We start from the raw sequence: 21,238 nt of genomic DNA on the forward strand, positions 1-21,238 counted from the left end.
CCTTGAGGGGACCATTCAGAGATCTGGGGCAAGTAGATTTAAAAAAAAAAAAAAAAAAAGAAAAAAAAGGACTGTGCTTGGCCCTGCTAAGAGGGCAGGGGACTGGACTCAATGACCTCCCTAGGTCCTTTCCAGCTCTATGAGATGTGTATCTCCATACTTAGCTGGGGGCAACAGCAGCCTCAGTCTTGGGCCTGTATTCAGGGCTGAGCAGCAAGGAGCTTTGGCATTCTAGCTCCAGCAGATGGCCAACAAACACAGGCTTCTTAGCCTAGATAGAGGGATACTGCCAACCCCAGGGTGGGGGGTGCAGGTCTACCTAATCCATTGTATCCCAGCCCAGGGCCCTAATAGTGGCAGGGATCTGCCTCTGGGTCAGTGGGGAATCCAGCCACAATATGCTGGTTGGGACACCAGTGATAATGCAGCTGGATGAGGACTGGATGTGCCTGGGTCACTTCCTAACCTCCCCTCCCCCAGGGTGTACCTGGACTCATAGGGGGTCATCAGGGTAGATGGCCTAAGGCAATTCCAGCTGCTCCTCTGTGGCTTGATCATCAAATGTCTCTGGCAGCTCTGGCCACTACAGTCTCCCAGCTCAGGAGCAGGCAGGAGATATCTGACTCCTTCAGCAGCCACAGCCCAAATGAGTTCCAAGTCCTGCCTTATATACTTTCCTGTCCCACCCCTGACTTCTGGTGGGAGGGGTGAGCTGGCCAGGCTCCACCTCCTCGGGCTCAGTGGGCGGTATGCCCACCTCTGGATCGGTGGGAGGCCACCCCAACTCACTACAGATGTATAAGCAGGGGGTGCAGGAGGGCCTTCTGCTCTTGGGCAGGGTTTCAGGATCAGGTTACAGGAGGGGGCTGAGGACTAGAACCAGATGTGAAGTGGGGGTGAGGGGTGCTGGCTCCGGCGGTGTTTCTTACTCAGCCAGCTCCCTGTTGGTGGTGCAGTAAGGCTAAGGCAGGTCCCCCTGCCCTGATCCCATGCTGCTCTTGGACGTCGCCACAGAGGCGCTGAGCACTTTTTGCATACTGCCCTGCCCCCACACAGCTCCCATTGGCTGTGGTTCCCAGCCAATGGGAGCTACAGGGGTAAGAAGGCGCATGTGACCTTGGAACTTTCCTGTTCCCTCCCAGATTATCTGTTGGTATCCCTGTGCCTAGAGGCCTCAGAGAGCCAACCTAGTAACTCCCTGCAATGGGGCAAACCAGTGCTCGCAGTTCTGGCCCCACGAGGGTGCACCGACACTCAGGGCTTCTGGCCCGAGGCAAGCCTCCCTGTTGCAGGTCAGATCAAAATATGCAGCCTGCAAAGCAAAGGTTCCCCAGCCTCGGATTAAAGGATTAGAAAAAAAGTCTGAGAGTGACAAGCACAATGAGCTCCATCTATTTAGTTTAAGAAATAGAAGATTAAGAGACTTGGTCGTAGTTTACAAATACCCATAAATTATTTTGGGAACACCAAATAATGGGCTGGTCAACTAAGCAGAGAAATGTGCAATGTAAATCAAAGGCTGGCAGATGAAGCTAAACACATTCAGACTGGAAATAGGGTGTACATTTTTAACAAGGAGGGTAAGAAACCATGGGAACCATTTCCCAAGGTTTGTGGCGAATTCTCCATCACTGACAATTTTTAAATCAAGATTGGATTTTTTTTTTGTAAAATATCTGCTCTACCAATCATGTTGGGGAAATTCTCTGGCCTGTATCATAAAGGTGGTCAGCCTAAATGACCACATTGGTTACTTCTGGCTGGGGAATCCAGACACCTGTTCTTTGAAAAACTGCCTTTAAAATCATCAGGGTTTTCTTTTTTCCTCAAAACCTAAAACAAAAAGGAAGCTTTTTTGGAAAAAAAATAAAAATCTCTCATAAAACACAATTATTACTTTTCCTCCAGCTCATGTGAAGGAGTCAAGATCAACCGTGAATACACATTGTCACGTGTAATTGAGAACTTCCTGGTTATTGTGATGGCATCACTTTACTGATAGTTGTTCTGGAGTTGTGCAAATTTGACTTTTTTCAACTAAATGTGGTTTTCTCACATGAACAGCTAGGCTGTGAGCACAATTAACTTTCTAAAAATGTAATGTTCTTCACCATTTTCCTGTGTCCTCTGAGGAAAATCACTTTGCTGAAGAACTTGAAAACTGTGAGTTTTGCAAGGCTGTTGCAAAGCCCATCCCAACAGCAGAAGACCTGGACACAGAGCCGCTGGAAAAAGTGAGTAGCCTGTGCTATTTAAACAATTCACCTACCTTTCCCTGGTAATCTTCCAGCGGCAAAGCCAATATGTCAACATGCCATAGCAGTGCCTTATAACGAGTACCAAATATGGGTGATTAGACCAGATCTTAAGAGGTGAGGAAACTGCTTAGATTTTTTATAATAATTTTTGGATTAGACTTGGTCAAGGAAGGACCAACGGAACAAGGAAGGAACAAAAAATTTGCCATTCCCATGAATTCACGCTACCATCAGTAGTTCAACACAAAACTGTGTGGTTCCAAAATCATTGTGACTTACAGCAATGGAAGGAAAACCCACAACAAAAAATGGGGAGCAGTTTGGTCCAGTGATGAGGGCGCAAGGTTTGAGATTTGGGACACCTGTGATCTTGTCCAGATTCTATTATGGACAGGGGGTGTGACCGTGAACAAGTCCCCCTTTTTCCTCTGAGCCGGAATGTCCATAAATGTAGGCTGCCACATTATGGAACAGGGAAGGAGACACTGGAAGAAAGCTCCTGCTAAGTGCTGTAATGAAAGGTGACCACCCGTCCTGTTTTTGGTGGGACGGTCCCATATTTGGGACACTAAAATGGCCTTCCGACTTATTTTTAAAAAGGGACTAAGTGTCCTGTATCTGCTGCCCAGGCGCAACAGCCTGCCAGAGAGCATGTACTGTACATCAGTACATCCTCTCCAACAAGGGGAGCCAGCAGGTTAGTTGGAGGAGGGGAAGCACCACAGCTACCTCATCCCAGCTGCTTCTCAGGGGCTCAGGGAAGTGTGGGGGGAGCACTCCAGCTGCTCTGTCCCAGCCGCTTCCCTGAGGCTGGGGGAAGGATGGATGTGCCCCCCCTCCCCACTGTCCCGTATGTGACCATGGAAGATATGGTCACCCTATGTAATGATAATTGTTATGTCGGAAGCAGAGCATCCCCAAGCCATCAGAGATGGGGAGAAAGGCAGAAGCAGGGATAAGGGGGCAATACGTGGAGAGGGCTGAAAGGAGTTGGATAACAAGCAGCTCAGAGTGGAGAGGAAATTGGATTAAGGTGGCCAGGGGACATGAATGTTAAGCTGGAAATGGGAAGGAACCACTGCAGCAGAGGAAGGTCAAACTGGGCAGAAGGCAGCCTGGCCTGCATCTAGGCAAAGGAAGGGCTTTAAGAGAGAAGCTGGGGCGCTGCGGGGGAGGGTCCTGGAAAATGGAGGGGTTGTATATCAGTGTGCCAAATCCTCAGCTGTTGCAGTGGAGCTAAGTAGAGAGCCTGAGTCACCGACATTAATAAAGCCATGTGAAATGGGAAAAATCCTACATCACTCCTGAGATGAGGTTGCCCACTCTCCGACTGCTTGCCCATCCTGGGGGAGTGTGAACAGTTCCACTTTCTGCCCCTTCCCTGTCGGCTGGTCCCACTGTGTTCCCATATGTGTTGTATTTTCCAGTTTTTGTGCTGCAGGATGTACAAGGAGGTGTTTGAATGTGTTATCAAGGAGCTGATAGAAAGTGCCTCATCTGATGAAGAGATTGATATTGCTCCTCATCCTCACCTCTCGCAATCAGTGCTGGAGAGTAAGACCAGAAAGAATCTTGAGCAACAGTAAGTGTCTCTGTGGAGAGGGACCAGAGTGGACAGGGTGCAGAGACCCCATGCTGAAGAGAAAGGTGCCACAGAGGCCCTTGCGACAGGGGCAGCCCAGCCCCTCCAGCCTTGTCAATCATGTACGGTAGAGAGAAGGCATTTAGAAAGAAGAAAACTCCATTCAGTCAGGGAAGGAGATGAACAGGAGAGTCCTACACAGGAGTCATATGACCCTCCATTTAGGAGATCTTCACCCCAACCCTATGGGGAGTGCAGCTAACAATCACGGAACACCCAACAGAGTCAGCCCAACTCAAGAGCCTGACTGGAGAGATTTCTCCAACTCCACGCTGTAGGTGCCGTATTGTTGACTGTATTGTGGACTTCCCCTATCAATCCCCCATCAACCCTGTGAGAGGCGCTAGGACTATGATGGCCAGACATCTTGTTTTTAAAGGGACAACCCCTTATTTAAGCTCTCCTGTAGATGTCCCCTGCCCATGCACATCAGTACTGGAGAGTCCTGCTGGTGACCAGATCCTTGTTTGCCTGCCACTCGCCCACCAGTGAGAATGAGTGGGTCCAGCGACTGATGGTAGCGGTAGGTGTGCAAAGCTGGTGACCAGGCAAAGCTGACACATGAGAGGCCAGCCACGCCCCAGCAGCTGCCCATGCAGCCTACTGGGCCCCATTCCCTGTGGAACCCCCATTTCTGTCTACTGCAAGCATCAGTGGCTGCTGAGTGCAAGCATGGGCCGGAGAGCAGCCCGTTATTTGTCCCCTCTGCTGTTCACCTGTAGGTCCTTTGTGGGTTCCCCCTTGTCCTAGCCTCTCCTTGGAAGGAACCTGGAGAGGTCAAGAAGTCCTGCACTCATGGCAGAGCCAAACACCATCTAGACCATCCCAGAGGGGTTTGTCTGCTTGCTCTTAAAAATCTCCAGTGATGGAGATTACACACCCTCCCTAGGCAATTTATTCCAGTGTTTAACCACCCTGACACTTAGGAAGCTTCTGCTAATGTCCAACCTAAACCTCCCTTGCTGCAATTTAAACCCATTGCTTCTTGCCCTATCCTCAGAGGTTAAGGAGACTATTTTTTCTCTCTCCTCCTTGTAACAACTTTTGGGTACTTGAAAGATGTTAGCATAGTTCCCTCCCCGTCTTTTCTTCTTTCAGACTTTGCTGCATGTCCATGGGCAAGCAAAAAATCCTCTTCCTTTGGAACTAGAGCCAGTGGCTTTTGGAGAGGTCAGAGTGGTCCCAGAGCCCTGCTGAACTCCACTGAAGTGTTGCCTCTCAGGCTACGCCTATACTAGGCAAAGTAAATCAACTACAGATACACCATGCTAGCTACAGCAATTGCATCACAAAAATCGACATGTAGCATTCAGCTAACTTGGCTGTCCCTACCATGGAAGGTCGATGGGAGAGTTTCTCCCATCGACCGCCTTTACTCCTCACATTTAGTGAGGTGTGCAGGGGTCGACTGTGATCCCTGAGAGGTCAGTTTCGTGGGTCCCTATTAGACGTGCAAAATTGAACTCTGGGAGATCAACCCTGACCCATGTAGACATTGCTTGGAATGTTCAGGTGAAGTAGTTTTTTATATATATCTGGGGTGGCCAAGCTTTCTGAACCTCCTTGAGTGCCACCACGGCACACCTGCTGGGGCTGTTGGCTTCAGCCCCATTCCTGTTGAAGCCTCCCTCTTGCCTCAGGAGATGCAACCTGCAAGGCAGTGACCTTGAGACCCCACTTTGCACTGGGCAGAACGCCCTTTCCTACCACTCTGCTGTCAGATGGAGTACCTGAGCTCCCACCTCCCTCGGTTTGGCTGGTACAGAATGTGGCAAGGGTTGCCAAGTGGCACTTTAATGATAAAAGACCCACAGGTGGTCTCTGAGCCTCTGTTTGGCCATCCCTGATATATGTAAATGTGCAGGTAGTACGTCAGAACCTAATGTCACAAGTGTTTCTGACATTGCTTAGGTTGTCATTACACAAGATTATGGTTTTAAAATATATTTCTCTTCTCCTTAGGTTGCAAGACAGTGGTTTTGAGAAATACAGGGAACTGTATAATCGGTATATGAAGTTTGGTGCCAGTAAGTATAGTTACCATGATATTGTTTTAATCATTGGGTTTGATTTATCATCATAGCAGGCAGGGATGGAAGAGATGTATTAGTCCCCCGAATTACGCGAGGGTTGCACTCCTGCGCACACTTGCATAACTCAAATTTTGTGCAAGTGGGGATAGCTGGGAAAACTGACCAGTGCACCAGCACTGGTCAGTTTCCCGGCTCCCAGAGTGGCAGGAAACCAGCAGCCAGGTGGCAGCATGTCAGGCTTCCAAGCATGGATGCTGGGGGGAGAAGCGGGAGGGGAGGGCACTGACGGGCTGGGCTGCAGGGTCTCCACAGCAATGTTTAGCTTGCTAACACAAGTCTATGGTCTCATGCCCAGGTGCAGTGTAGACATCTGAGCCTATGAATCTGTGGGAGAGTTTCTGCCGCTGCAGCTTCTCCCCAGCTTCCCCCGGGTGAGCATACAGCCACAGTGGTGTGGCTGGGGGAAGCCAGGGAGAAGCCAGGCTGCCACAGCTGTCTGTCCCCAGGCTTCCCCCAGCTGGGGGAAATAAGGGCGAAGCCACCGCAGCACAGCTTCTCCCAGCTGGGGGAAGCCAGGGGCTGGAGCAGGAAACTGGTAGAGCAGCTGCACTCTCCAGCTCTCAGCCCCTGGGAACCCCACAGTTTTGACTTGTGCTTAACAAGCATTAACACAAGCTAAGTACAAGTCAAAATCATGCATTATCAGAGGTTTACTGTATTAGGTCACAGGTAGCACATGCTTGGGTCAATGCAGGGTTGATTCCCGCATCAGAGGGGTAGCCATGTAAGTCTGCATCTGCAAAAACAACAAGAACGCCTGTGGCACCTTATAGACTAGCAGATGTATTGGAGCATAAGCTTTCATGGGCAAAGACCTGCTTTGTCAGATGCATCTAACTTAACTACCCTAAGCAATGGAGCGTTCATCACTCACCAAGAGAAACTCTCCCACAGATTCATAGGGTCATACGGCTACCCTGCACCTGGGAGTGAGACCATGGACTTGTGTAAGCAAGCTAAACATTGCTGTGGAGACCCTGCCCCTCAGTCTCAGTGCCCACCCTCGCCTCACCCCAACCCCAGAGCTTGGAAGCCTAAGGTGCAATGTCTACACAGCTACTTTTAGCACACTTGCAGGAGCTCCACTAGGACAAGTCTGTGGACTTTGTCTGGGACGTGCATTCCAAAATGCAGCATCAGCATACCCGGAGAGCTCATTGTCAGGTTTCCCCTGCTGTTTGGACGAAGTTTGCCTTGCGGTCAGGTTATCCTTCAGCAGAAATGCCACGACATAGAAGAGATTAGGGCTAACTCTGTGCTGGGAGAGGCAGATCTGCACCGAATCCCCTGAACACCTTCCTTTTAAAATCCTTTCAGTGACCAAAATTTCATTCAAATTCTCGGAATCGCAAGAAGCGGTCACAGTTGGGAGTGCAGGGGCGCCTTGGGCTCTTGAAGACCTGGATCCAGAGTTCACAGCAGAGCACTTAAAGGTGTGTCACAGTAACCTGAGGGCTCTATTGGCTTTTGGTGCTGTTATCTGTCGCTCCAGATAGATAAGTAGTCTGAAGGCGCATGAGATTTTTGTCTGTTCAGCCACATGTCTCAAAAGCGCTGTTATAAGGGCAGCAATGCCTGTGACGGAAAATCTCAGTGGGGCTTGGACACAAAATGGGACGGTGACACAAAACCCTTCACTTGAATGGTGAGAAGGATATGCTGAGCCTTTCCTGTAAAGAGAACTCTAATCTCTGTGAGTGAGTTTACCAGTTCACCCCTCTTGCCATCAGAGCTCCCTCTGTTTATTCCAGCCACATGAGGAATACCTTTTATGAGCACCCAGGTGTATACAGATATGTGCCCCCAGTAGAAAACCATGCTACTGGCTGTGGGCTCTCTGCTAATCAGCTGAGTGGCATTCAAATCTCTCCTGGGTGGTCGTCCAAGCACTCAGCTTACAGGTAACCCTGCTCACAACCTACCTTTGGAGACTGTATACTCACTTCACATGTCTTTTCAGGGGCTTGTCCCAGGGCTGGGCAGGTAGGATGAGCTCAACTCAAGTACCTGTGGATCTTGTAAGTAACATACAGAGCCCTCCTACTAGTGGACAGTTCAACCCCAAAAGAAATATTCCAGCGGATACAGTCTATTCTATGAACTGCCCAGAGACATGACTGCGGTCCTGTGAATGTAGTAGCCCCTAGCTGTTCCAGCAGAAATCGGGTTTCTATTGTGCTACATACAAACCCATTAAGAGAGGGTCCCTATACCTTAGAATCAAGAGCCAGGAAAATCTTGCAGGAAAGGAATTGTTTTCCTGTCCATTTTACAGGGAAGGACTGGAGTCACAGCAAAATGATGTGACTTGCCCATGAAAGAAGGTGGGTGAGATAGCATCTTCTGTTGTACAATTTCTGCTTGGGAGAGAGCCCAGCTCTTGAGCTACACAGACCTTTTCTACAGCTCTGCACAGAGCTCCTCTTCACCTTGGCCTGAAGAAGAGCTCTGCATAGCAGGAAAGATCTAGAAAACCAAGTTCTAACCCAAACATCGCTCAGCAGTGAGCATGGGACTGGCCTCTGAATCTTGACTACACTTCTACACAGGAAGTTATTCATGATTCGATGCCATCGGTGATGTCACTCCCTAGAGATCCAGACGCGGATTAATATGGATGTTGCATATTAGCAATGAGAAGCAGTGGCAAAGCACGGGTGGGAGATGGATCAAAGCAGTCACGATAGCTGCTTTCTGGGAGTAAGCCTGATTCAGACCAGTGTTCCCATACTCTTAATTTCCCCTCTGAATTCTTAAAGTAGGAGAAAAAGAAAAAGAATCACGTGCCCAGTAGCTGCTGATTTTTTCAGAGCTCTTCATCAGGACAGGGTGATAAAGCCCTAGAACAAAACCTCCACTGCCAAACGGCACAGGAGGGAACCAAGGAGATGCAGGAGCCGTCTTTAGACATCTCTCTGGTTCCTGGGTGTCTGTTTCCCCACCATTTCACGCCACTGGCCCCAGGCATGCCAACAGAAAGGTGACAGCAGACCTGGCTGCATAGAGGTAAATTTGGATCTGAACTGAGTGTGGTGTTTCACAAGAAGGCACACCTGAAAGTTATGCCGGGAGTCAGTTCACTTACACCAGGACGTGCCTCTGGACTGGGGTGTGAGTTGCTGGACGTGTGCCAGACAAAGCTGTCCTTAAGCTGTCCAAAGCTGTCCTCACAGGAGGAGGTGGGGCCCTGCGGCGACCCACCCCATCAGTCCTATGAATGGGAGGCGGGAGGATTACCTGGGGCGGAGCATGGGCCACAACATCAGCAGCAGGGAGTCGCTGCCCCTCAGTCCACCCCTGTGCACGCACCACACAGCGTGAGCAGCAGCTGCTTCGTTCTGCTGCAGCCTTCTGGCTTGCTGAGCCCCACGTCCCCAGGGCAGCAGGAAGTGGCCTCTGCTCTGGGCTACCTCTGGAGAAGCGGAGCTCAGGGGGCAGGAGGGCCAGCGCAGCAGAGCAGGCTGCCACTTGCACCGCCTGGCTGGAGAGGGGTCGAGGGGAGGTGACCCCCTGCTGCTGCCGGCACCCACCACCACGCCCTGACCCAGGTAATCCTCCCACTTCCTATCCACCGCAGGGGCCTCAAAGGTGCAGGGCCTGGGGTGGCGGCCCCAGTTCACTCTATGGCTCTGTGTGTTGCGCTATGCTAAGAAGAAGAGGTGAGCTACTGCTCCATGAGCCGGAGTCTCTCTGGTGTGGTGCCCATCACCCCCAACTGCCATGGAAGAGAATGGGAGGAGAAGGCATTTGGCCCCAACCCTGACCCACCGAGAAGAAGGGCTGTCAGGCTGAACTCCCTCCTGCTTGCCAAAGCAAAAAATGTTACAGTGCCTGGAAATTCCCATGAAAATTCCCTTGATTTACATCACAAGCAATGGCTCCGTTATCCCACTTTCTCCCCGAGCTCTGGGCCTGACAAAGCCTCCTATCTAGAACGGGCGGCTTTTGCACCTCATAATAAAGCAGCAGCATCATTTGTTTCCTCCTCCCTACCCCCGGCCTGGCCTTCGTAACCAGGAGATACTGTCTGGCTAGTTTGCAGAGCCCAAATGTACATCCTCGGTTATACATTAGGGCTCTTGTAATGGCCAGGGGTGAAACAAATAACTTACAATTTCTTACAGGCACTCCCCTATTGCAACCCAGGTCCCAGCCAGCTCTTTGAACAGCTCCCGACTAGTTTTTGTCCCAGTTCAGTCAGCGCTTCCCAGAGATGCTCGCCAGGGTGCACCCGTTTACTTTCACCTCCGGGAACGGCCAGAATCAGTCATTTCACACAGCAGAAATGCATGAGCCTGGCAGCTGCTGAGGTGGAGTTCTAATCTGGAGAGCAACGCGGTGAAGAAGGCCTTTTCTGGCATGTCACAATTAGCTGCGGCTGTAATAATGCTAGACTGACAAGCCACCTGCCCTGCCCCCCCCGATGAAGGAAACGGTTCGACATTCTGCTAGGAGCCCAGCAACCCCACTGTTCGGTCCCACAAGCAAGCATGGCGCTCCAGTTCATGCGGTGCTTGAAGCCAACCTCTCAGTAAAGCCATGTTTATATTTTCTCTGCAATCATCTGTAAGCACCTTGCAGGGTAAATTAACTTGTGCGGCTGATGGAAAGAAAGCCTCTTGGCACAGTATTACCAGGGAAAGGCTACTCCTATGAATTAAAGCGAGGTGAGCTTTAGACATAAGCGGTGTAAAATATAAACGATGGTGGGTGTTGGCTCCTGTGGCAGTTCGCAGACTTGTAATTAAAAAGCAAACAAGACAAATATCCAGGGGTAAAATGGGAGAGACAGCATCTAACGAGTTGTATTATTGGGCCAAATCCTTCAGTCCCAGTTGGAGATGAGCAAATATCGGAGGAGAAATTGTTCATGACTATCGTATTTGGAATCTAAGCTTCTCTGTCAAATCATAACGGATTTTTAGTTGGAATGTATGTACTGCATACACAATGGTAAAAAATGCCTGATGAGTATTAGGCCTGGCCCTTTTCCCCACCACCACCTGCTTTCCCCGCTTTACCTCTTCACCAAATGCAAATCATTTTATTTCTACAGCACTGTTTTCCACATGACCCTGTAAGAAGATATTATCCTGATGGGCAGCAATTCTTTCTTCTTTTTCCAGACGGGACAGGTCAGGTTTTGTATCCTGCGAAGATGTATGCTTGCAATAGGGTCTCAAATGTCAGCCTGAGCTAACTGAGGATATTTCTGGCTATGAGTTTCCTCCCGTGCTAACAGCTATAGTAGGTCTCAGCATTATGAATGAGATCCGGAGCTGGTGTAAAGCAGCATAGCTTCAGTAACTGCAGTAGTGCTATGCTGATTTAAACCAGCCAAGAATCTGACCCTTCAGGGGGTGTCTACACAGCAAAGTTATTTCGGAATAGCAGCCGTTATAACAGCCGAAATAACTGCTGGCATCTACGCAGCAAAACTGCCAATTCAAAATAACGTTGAAATAGCGGATGGCTTATTTTGAATTCTGTAACCTCATTCTACGAGGAATAGAACCTATTCCGCAATTGGGGCTATTTCAAAATAAGCTATTCTGGAATATCTTACTCTGAAATAATACTGCTATCTGGGCATAGTATTTTGAAATAGGCTCTGTTGTGTGTGGAAACATTATTTTGAAATATGTTTTGTTTATTTTGGGGGTTCCCTGTCGTGTAGATGCATTATTCTGGAATATCTTATTCTGGAATAATAAGTCTGGAATAAACTATTCCCGAATAACCCTGTAGTCTGGACATGCCCTTTGAGTCTACCACATGTGGGGTTCCACCAAAATATGCCTTATTGCAGGGGCTATGGGAGGGTGGGTTTTTGTTTTGGGTGGCAGGTTTTCCTTAACTATTTCTCAGTTATCCATCCGGTCACATTGCCATCCTGATCCTGTATGTCAAGGAAGTACAGTTTACATACATCATCCTCGAGGATCACACATACTCAGGGATTCGCGCATTCTTCACAAACCGTGGCTATGCAACATGCAACCATAGGAACGGGCTCATCTGGTGAGCACAAGTCTGGTTAGACAGCCATCCAGTCAGTACTAACGATTACAGCCAAGAAGCCCGGGCCTACCGTGCAGTGAGTGGGGTCAGTGCCTTGCCTTTTTGGGTGGGGAAGCCTCCGTGGTGAGGATAGCTAAGCAGGCAGGAGTGGCTGGGGATTTGGCACACCTCTTACCAGCTGCACTGCTGCCCAGTAGGAAGGGTGCTGAGCCGCTTGCTAGCTGTCCAGAGAGGAAGAGCAATGCACCATTGGAACTTGGGCGAGCCGAGCTGTGGAGTTGGAGAATGGGTAGCAGAGGGACAGAAGCCCTGTGCATCCAGTAGCTAAGACTATGGAGAGTGAGAGTAGCTAAGGTCTAAAGCCTGGGGGTGTTCACTTGGCCCACCCTGCTTGCTTAATTGCATAGTGAGTATTGCAGCTGTACCTTTCAGCCCCATTCATAGGCTAGGGCCCTGTGGAAGGTGCTTGCATAAACACAGGACAAAAGGTGGCCTCTGTCCTGGGGAGCTTGCAGTGTGTATATAACCCACACACCTAGGGGTGTGGGTCACTGTCCCAGGTGGTGACCCTTAGACCACTTACAGAGAGAAAGACAGAGTCTCCTCTACAGCCTGTACTGAGAGGCAACTGGCTTTTAGCTCTAACTGTAGAGGCTCATTCATTAAGCCCCAGGAGTCCCAGGTTTGAGTCCCCCTGTGGGTGGGTTACAAGTGCACAAAACAGGTACCAACAAATTCAGACAACAGCCAGCGAGGGGGAACACAAGGTAACGGAGCAGCATAAACCTGCCAAAGTGATAGTGACAGTGGACCCAAGGCAGCTTGCTACCCTTAAGCCAGAGCTGTAACCTTCACAGATTGTGGCCCAGCTGGTGCTCCATCGTAAGCTGAGGCCCAAGATAGAGTATCATATGCTGGTATTTGTAGTCAGTGTCACACATCTTAAAGAGGACAGTGGCTGCTGTCTGCTCCATTTTATGTGCATTAATTGTGGACCAAAATCTTGGGTCAACTTACAGGTAATTTGAGTTTTCAGCAGAGTTTGATGACCCCAGTTACATGCCTCAGTCCATTGCTCCCCCCGCTTGAACTCAGTTTTGCCAGCATTCCTGGCTTTTACCTCCCAATCTGTTTTGCCCAGGCAGCTCCCTGTACATTAGCCAGTGCACCTGAATGGCAATTGCAGGAGTCAGTATCATTTGGCTTCATGGTAACCTTGCATTTGGGTTGTTTCTCATATCCAGTGAATGCTCCAACCCATAAAGAATGACTGAGGTGACCAATTTCTTCCGTGGATGAAACCTTCATATTGCATGATATATCATTTGCAGCAGGACTCACCACTTTTTAAGTAATCAGATCCTAACTTCCCACACATCCCTCTTCTGTAAAAAAAGGTTCACCTTCTAAAAGCCAGAGAATGAAAGATGACAGTGCAGCACATAAATATCCTTTTCTTTTCTTTTTTTTTTCTTTTTTAATTTTAATCTCTTACACTGGGAAGCAAATGCAGGCTGATTTAAATTTTACAAGTCCTCCCTCTGCTGAAGCTAATTAAGGGATACATTAAATGTCTTACTGGCTATTACAAATCATTGTAAATAGCTTTTGTAATAACATGTCCATAAAGACCACCACTCTCCCAGTATTTGCCTCCAGACACATTGCTCTTTCATTCATCATGATGCAGTGTGATTTTTACAGCGCTTGTAACACAGCAATTCTTAGCAGCAGTAAAATGCCGCTGACCCTATGGACCTGAGCCTCTGATTTCTCCCTCCCACTCTCAGCTTCCCTCTCCTGCTGACTTTTCATTACTCTTCTGTGTCTCTCTGGTCTGGAAAAGCCTGTGCATTTGCTTTAAGAATGCAATGTGGCTGCTCTTGGTTGCCAAAGCAGTCCTTCCATTTGTCTCCCTGATTTCACTGTTGCTTGCTTTGCTGTGGCTACGGTTGTGATTGTAGAATACAGTCCCCCATTTTTAATGTTTTTCCCCAGGGGAGGCCTAGCGCACCACTTACAGTAATTCGCAGCTGCAGAGCCACCAGACTATTTTCACCTTGAAAACACATTTATTGAAATGTCCTGCCTCTGCATAAACTTAAAGCTGAGGATTGGTTAGCCACGTGCTCCTCCTTCACTAACCACAAGTTACAGTGGTGTTTCTTCAACTTTTTGAGCCCACAGAACACTAAACAGTAACATTTTTGTTTGTGGAACACCTATGAAGCTTTTCTTAAAAAAAAGTTGTCAGACCAAACAGCTGCACATATGGCAAAAACAAAATGAAGGCGTCTACACTTACGAAAAACTTGCTAATGGCCAGATGGAAGACTACTAATGCAGCACTGCAGTGAATATTCATTCATTTTCAGCGCCTCGTTAGCAGTTTTTTATTTGAAGTTTTTTGTAAGTGGAGACACGGCTGAAGTAGTTTAATGAGGTACCACAGCAATGAGGAAGGAACAGTGTATCTGGTTTCAATAACAGAAAATAGACACCAGCCGTATAGGTTATCAAACCAGTGTCAGCTGCTCGTGGCACATAGAGAAGTTACTCACCTGTAGTAACGATGGTTCTTCGAGATGTGTCCCCATGGGTGCTCCACAATAGGTGTCGGGCTCGCCCGGCGCCGCAGATCGGAATTCTTCTAGCAGTTTCTATTGGATTTCGCATGCGCCGACGCACGCCGCTCCCTTGCGCACCCCCGGCCATGTGCGCGATCCGGTCCCCACCAGTTCCTTGACCAACCGCCTCGGATGCTCCTGAAAAACACCAGACAGAGTTCCAAAGTGGGGAGGATGGGCGGGTGGTGGAGCACCCACGGGGACACATCTCGAAGAACCATCATTACTACAGGTGAGTAACCTCTCTTTCTTCTTCGAGTGGTCCCCATGGGTGCTCCACAGTAGGTGACTACCCAGCAGTAACCCAAGTAAGGAGGTGGGTAATCGATTCATGTGCAGCTTGCCCCCGAGAGGACTGCTGTCGACAGACGGGTATCCTCCTCGAATACCTGATGTAGGGCGTAATGCTTGGCGAAGGTGTTGTAGGATGACCAGGTCGCCGCTCGACAGATGTCTTTTAACGCGATGCCCTTGAAGAAGGCTGTTGACTCTGCCACCACCCTGGTGGAGTGAGCCCTAGGCGGGGCCAGTAAAGGGGTCTTTTGAAGCTCATAGCACATTTTTATACAGGACACAATGTGCTTTGAAATTCTCTGTGAAGAGAGGCCTTCCCCTTTTGACCTGGGAGTGAGAGACACTAGCAGCCCGTTTTCCGGAAGGACTTAGTTCTGTCTATGTAAAAGGCCAACGCCCTTCTCACGTCTAGGAGATGTAGGTGCGCCTCCTTGCTGGAGCTGTGAGGCTTTGGGTAAAATGAGGGTAAAACTATTGGTTTGTTAAGATGGAACTCCAAGGAAACTTTTGCAACAAAGGCTGGGTGTAACCGTAAGGTTACCGCCTCGTTTGAGAATACTGTGCAGGGCGGCGTTGCCATCACTGCTGCGAGCTCACTCACCCTGCGGGCTGACGTAATCACAAGGAGGAAGGTTGTTTTCATCGTAAGGAGTTGGAGGGGTACCGTGGCTAAAGGTTCGAAGGGTGGTCCCGATAGCGTGCTGAGCACCAAGTCCAAATTCCACGATGGCGGAAGCGGTTTTCGAGGTGGGTAAAGGTTTACCAGCCCCTTCAAGAACCTTGTGACGATAGGGTGGGCGAATACAGTGGGCCCTTCCTCTGTATGCCGAAAAGCTGATATAGCAGTGAGGTGGACCTTTAGCGAGGATAGAGAAAGCCCGTCTCGTTTGAGGTCCAATAGGTATTCTAGTATTACAGTTATAGGAACGTCAAGGGGAGCTAACTGCTTGGCGGAACACCAGGCTGTAAATCGAGTCCATTTCTGTTCATAAGTCCTCCTGGTGGAGGTCCTTCAGCTACACTCCAGGACTTGTTGTACTCCCTCCGTACACATGCTCTCTAAGGCGCTGAGCCATGGATTAACCATGCTTGTAGGCACAGACCCTGAGGGTGCGGGTGCACTATGGACCCCTGAGCCTGCGTGAGTAAGTCCAGCACCACCGGTAGGGGAAGTGGTGGACAATCCAACATGCGCAGAAGCAAGGGAAACCATTGTTGCCGGTCCCAAGTTGGGACTATGAGTATCATGCGAGCTCTCTCCCTTCTGGCTTTCTGGAGAACCTTGTGGCTAAGCGTTGGGGGGGGAAACGTGTAGAGTAGAGGGCCCTTCCATGAAATCATGAATGAGTGCCCCAGGGACCCCCGCCCTATTCCTGCTCTGGAGCAGTACTGGGGACACTTCGTGTTGTACTGGGTGGCAAACAAATCGACTTGGGGAAACCCCCATCTACGAAATATGCACTGTAGCAGGTCGGAGCGGATCTGCCATTCGTGTGTGAGTGCGAAGGGGCTGCTCAGCTGATCTGCCTTCATGTTGTGAGCGCCCAGCAAGTACGAGGCTTTCAACATTATGTTGTTGGCAATGCACCAGTTCCACAATCGGACTGCTTCCGCACATAACGCACGGGATCGTGCCCCTCCTTGTCGATTGATGTAGAACATAGTGGAGGTATTGTCGGTATTGATCCCGACTACTTTGCCATGCAGGTAATCTCGAAAATGTCTGCACGCGTTGAACACTGCTCTGAGCTCCAGTATGTTTATGTGCAGTGTCTGTTCCGCAGGGGACAATAGCCCTTGCATCACCTTGCTGCCAATGTGCGCTCCCCATCCTATGTGGGAGGCGTCGGTAGTAAGAAAGATAGAAATTTGTGGTTGGTAAAAAGGCACCCCCACTAGCAGATTCTTGGGATTTTCCCACCACGCTAGGGCTCTGTGCACCTCCATCGTGGGCGACACTACCCTGTGGACAGTGTGGGATGCTGGTTTGTAAACACTCACCAGCCAATGCTGCAGGCTTCGCATGTGTAACCTGGCATTCTGTACCACAAACGTCACTGCCGCCATGTGCCCCAACAGCTGCAGGCACGTTAGGACTGGCGCCGTGGGGCTGTACGTCATGACTTGCACCAGGGAGTTGATGGCGCGGAAGCGGGCGTCGGGCAGGTATACTCTTGCTGTGATAGAGTTTATGTGTGCCCCTATGAACTCTATATCTTGTGTGGGTTCGATCTTTAACTTTGCAAGGTTGATAACTAGGCCTAGCGAAGTAAACATGTTCGCGGTGACCCGTATCATGCGTAAGACCTCTGCCTTTGAGGCCCCTTTCAGCAGACAGCCGTCCAGATATGGGAAAATAAACACCCCCTGTCTGTGCAGGTAGGCTGATACCACTGCCAGGGTTTTGGTAAAGGCTCTGGGTGCCGAGGATAGGCCGAATGGAAGAACCCTGTACTGGAAATGTTCCCTGCCGACCGTGAAGCGGAGGAAGCATCTGTGTGCCGGGTGGATTGTTATATGAAAGTAAGCATCTTGTAAGTCGAGGGCTGCAAACCAGTCTCCATCGTCCAGTGCCATAAGTATAGAGGCAACTGTGATCATCCGAAAGCGTTGCTTGCGCAAGTAATGGTTGAGGCCCCGTAGATCCAAGATCAGCCTCCAGCCTCCTGTTTTCTTCTCTGTTAGGAAGTAGCGTGAATAAAAACCTTTCCCTTGGAATTGTTCCGGCACTCTTTCCACCGCCCCTATGAACATGAGGTGATCTACCTCCTGCTTGAGCCTCGCCTCGTGGGCAGCGTCCCTGAGATGAGGCCTGGCGGGAGGCTTTGTCGGTGGAAGTGACTGGAAAGGGATCGTGTAACCCATGGCTATAATTTCTAGCACCCATTTGTCTGTGGTGATCTTTTGCCATTGGGAGTGGAATGGTTTGAGGCGATGATGGAACATGAGATGAGAGTGGCATTGAGAGATGGTGTTGATAGTGCAGCCCCCAACATACCCGTCAAATTTGCTGTCTCTGGGCCTGCCCCGAGGGTGTACGGCTTTGTTGAGAACGTCGCCTGGGAGTCCTATATTGCTGCTGCTGTTGATGGCGCCCTTGGTCATAGCCTCGCTGATATTGAGCACGCTGTGGTTGGTAAGCGTAGCGTCTTTGCTGAGGATAAAATTTCTTCTTCTTGTATGGGGTAGTATTAATACCCAAAGTCCTAAGTGTGGCCCTCGAGTCTTTGCTGGAGTGGAGGACCGAGTCGGTTGAGTCCGCAAACAGCTTTTGCTTATCAAAGGGAAGATCCACGATCTTCGCCTGCAGGTCCCTGGAGCCAGGGAGCCAGGATTCCCTACGCATTACCACTGCTGCAGCCGTTGAACGTGCCACTGTGTTGTGGTTTGATAGATGTGCCGTGTAATTTGCCACTCTCAATAATAGGGTAGAGGAGGAATATACCTTTCTGCCAAACAGCTCTAGCTTCTTAGCATCTTTATCCAACCCCCCCGACTTGTACTGAGACGTCTTCGACCTCTGCTGGGACGATTCGACCACCAAAGAATTGGGCTGCGGGTGACCAAAGAGGAACTCCATGCCCTTGGCTGGGACGAAGTACTTCTTATCCGCTCTCTTGTTCGTAGGCGGAATAGAGGCCGAGGTCTGCCATATGTTAGTGGCTGACTCCATAATGGCTTTGTCCAGCAGGATAGTGATTTTAGATGAAACCAGGGGTCTCAAATTTTTCAGGAGTTTATGATGCTTCTCCTGCACCTCTGCTATTTGAATGTCCTGCGTGAAAGCTACTCTTTTGAACAGCTCCTGGAATTGTTTAAGGTCATCTGGGGAGGGAGACATCCCCAGGGGCCATGGCCTCATCTGGGGAGGATGAGGAGGAACCACTGGGGAACACCTCCCTCAAAACCTCTGGCTCCCGAGTTCGGTGATATACTTGCTCCCTGGAGGACTGTGAAGGGAAGTCTCAGGATTCTGGACCTAATTCCCCCTGAGACAACTGTGTTCCTGTCCCAGAGCGAGAGTGTACACGGGAGTATTGATGAGTAGCAGGGGAGGACCTGCCCTTGGATCTAGACCTGCGGTGTCTGTGTTCAGCATGATGAGGACGACCATAGCAACATGGGCAAGGGCCCAGTGATGGAGACCTGGACCACGATCAGGGAGTGTACCCATGATGTCTGGGAGAGCGGGACCTCCGCGACGACATAGATAGTGGTGAAGCTGGTTTGTGATAGTACTCAAGGGGATCCATGCCCAGAAATGGTGAAGGTGGCCAAGCCACGGCGAAATTGGTTGGAGGAACAGAGAGGGAGGCCCTGAATAAGGCGGTGGAGTTACAGCCCGTCGGTGCAGCGTGTATATCTCGGGCGGGGGGGCGGGCTAAGAGATAAGGGCAGCGCAGCCCTGCCTGGAGATGGGCTGCGGTGCCGAGTTTTTGGTTTTGCCTTGCCCCTCCCCTGCAGGGTGGGCTTCCCATGCTGGGGATCTCAGCCCCATTGTCGGCGACGCGCTCAGCACAGGCAGCTGCGGTGCTGTGCGGGTAGCTTCCTCCGGCACCGGTAGGCTCCATGCCAGGTGCCCCTGCGCCGTCGGTGCCGCGGGGGCCGGTGCCGCCTGCGTCGGCGCCGATTCTGGTGCTTGCCTCGCTGGCGCTCGCGGTGCCTTGTGTGCCGTCTGTTGTGTAATCGGAGGCTCAGCCTCTGCCACGTGCGCTGCTGCACTGCCACTTTCATGAGCTAGCGGCTGGGGACTCTGCGTTCCGCTCGTCCTGCCCGCTGGGCCCACTGGCAAGGATCGAGCCGGGGAGAGTTTCCTCCTCTTCTGCACCAAGGCTGCCTTCCTCTTATGCAACCCAGAGGGCCCTTCTGCGTGAGGCTTCTCCGGCGGTTCCAGCTGGAGAGCCTTATCAAACAAGAGCATTTTGAGCCTCATCTCTCTGTCTTTCCTGGCCCTAGCTGTAAGCTTAGCACAGTGAGAACACTTCTGGGTAACATGTGATTCCCCCAGGCAGCGAATGCATTCACGATGCCCATTGGAGGCTGGCATCGCCTCGCGGCATGACTCACACTTCTTAAACCCTGAGGAGGCCATCGCGGTGAGTCTTTACTGTTAATAGGGTACTTAGCCCGTAATCAATGCCTTTTTACCCCAAATAACAATCACCGGCCTGCGGGGCAGCGGACAGCTTAACTAGCCTTCTTGTCCGCCCCTCTCCCCTTCGTTCCTCTTCTTTCTGCTAGCTGATATTCTCTTTCTCTCTCTCTCTCTTTTTTTTTTTTTTAATAGTGACAAAACAAACAAACTACATGTAAAAACAACTATCTTATCTGACTCTGGCTTTAGCCTGAGCGGATTCCGTCTGCAGCCGATGGCGGTTGAGAAGGAACCGGCGGGACCGGATCACGCACATGGCCAGGGGCGCGCAAGGGAGCAGCGCGCGTCAGCGCATGCGCGATCCAATAGAAACTGCAAGAATTCCGATCTGCGGCGCCGGGCGAGCCCAACACCTATTGTGGAGCACCCACGGGGACCACTCGAAGAAGAACTGCAAGTTGTTCATGAATACCAGAGTGCCCTGGAACCCGGTGTGAGACAGGCTGACAGTGCACTCAGCTGAGGGGCTGTTGCCTTTCTTCACCGCTTTGCATTGACACATAAGCATTCCAGGTCTCTTTAGGGGATGGTCAAAGGTTTTTTTTGGAGGGGATGTTAGGGCCAAGGTCACGAGCAGCACTAAATGGTGTAGCTGATTTCCACTAGCCAAGGATCTGGCCCTTGATTTAGAGCTGAGCAGTTGTGAGAAGGAACATCTGGGCTCAGGGCTTCAGTGTCGAGGTTATATTAAAATCTCTCTAGAATAAACTACACTCGACCCTCTGTAATTTGGGCATCCATAATCCTGGCATCCCAGTGGTACGGAGGAGGAAGTGGCTCCTTGCTGCTGCTCCCGTTCCCTGTCAGCTGGGGAAGCAGTGCACAGAGCCACTTTCCCTGAAGCTTTTTCCTGCTGCTTCCACAGCAATGGGTGCCTGGAAGTGGCTGGGCCCACAGAGCTGGGGGTGCAAGGTAAGTGCTGCCCCCCCAGACCTCTCAGTGCCCCTCTAGCCCAACACACTCTTTAATCTGGCATGTGCTGGTTCCCAGGATTGCTGGATTAGCAAGGTCCAAGTGTATTATGCAATATATTTAAATAAGTCTCGGTTTCAAAATAAAACTAACCGACCTTCTCACCAGCTCATTTAAACAGACACATGCATACGTCTTCAATTTATGCTCCAGAGCAGCTTAGCTGGGGTGTATTT

At 50.3% G+C, this 21,238-nt stretch overlaps 1 protein-coding gene across 1 annotated transcript in view; it reads left to right on the forward strand.

Moving 5' to 3' along the window:
• ERICH6B (glutamate rich 6B) overlaps positions 1–21,238 on the forward strand; it is a 59,818-nt gene that overhangs the window by 35,277 nt on the left and 3,303 nt on the right. Inside the window, exons 10-15 of the mRNA XM_074984474.1 lie at positions 2,133–2,234; positions 3,686–3,840; positions 5,863–5,927; positions 7,311–7,426; positions 11,050–11,138; positions 11,862–12,014. Of these exons, the coding sequence (XP_074840575.1) occupies positions 2,133–2,234; positions 3,686–3,840; positions 5,863–5,927; positions 7,311–7,426; positions 11,050–11,138; positions 11,862–12,014 (680 nt within the window). The remainder of the gene's footprint in view (positions 1–2,132; positions 2,235–3,685; positions 3,841–5,862; positions 5,928–7,310; positions 7,427–11,049; positions 11,139–11,861; positions 12,015–21,238) is intronic.

The sequence above is a fragment of the Carettochelys insculpta genome, chromosome 1, assembly GCF_033958435.1.
Source record: "Carettochelys insculpta isolate YL-2023 chromosome 1, ASM3395843v1, whole genome shotgun sequence".
NCBI classification, from domain to species: domain Eukaryota; kingdom Metazoa; phylum Chordata; order Testudines; family Carettochelyidae; genus Carettochelys; species Carettochelys insculpta.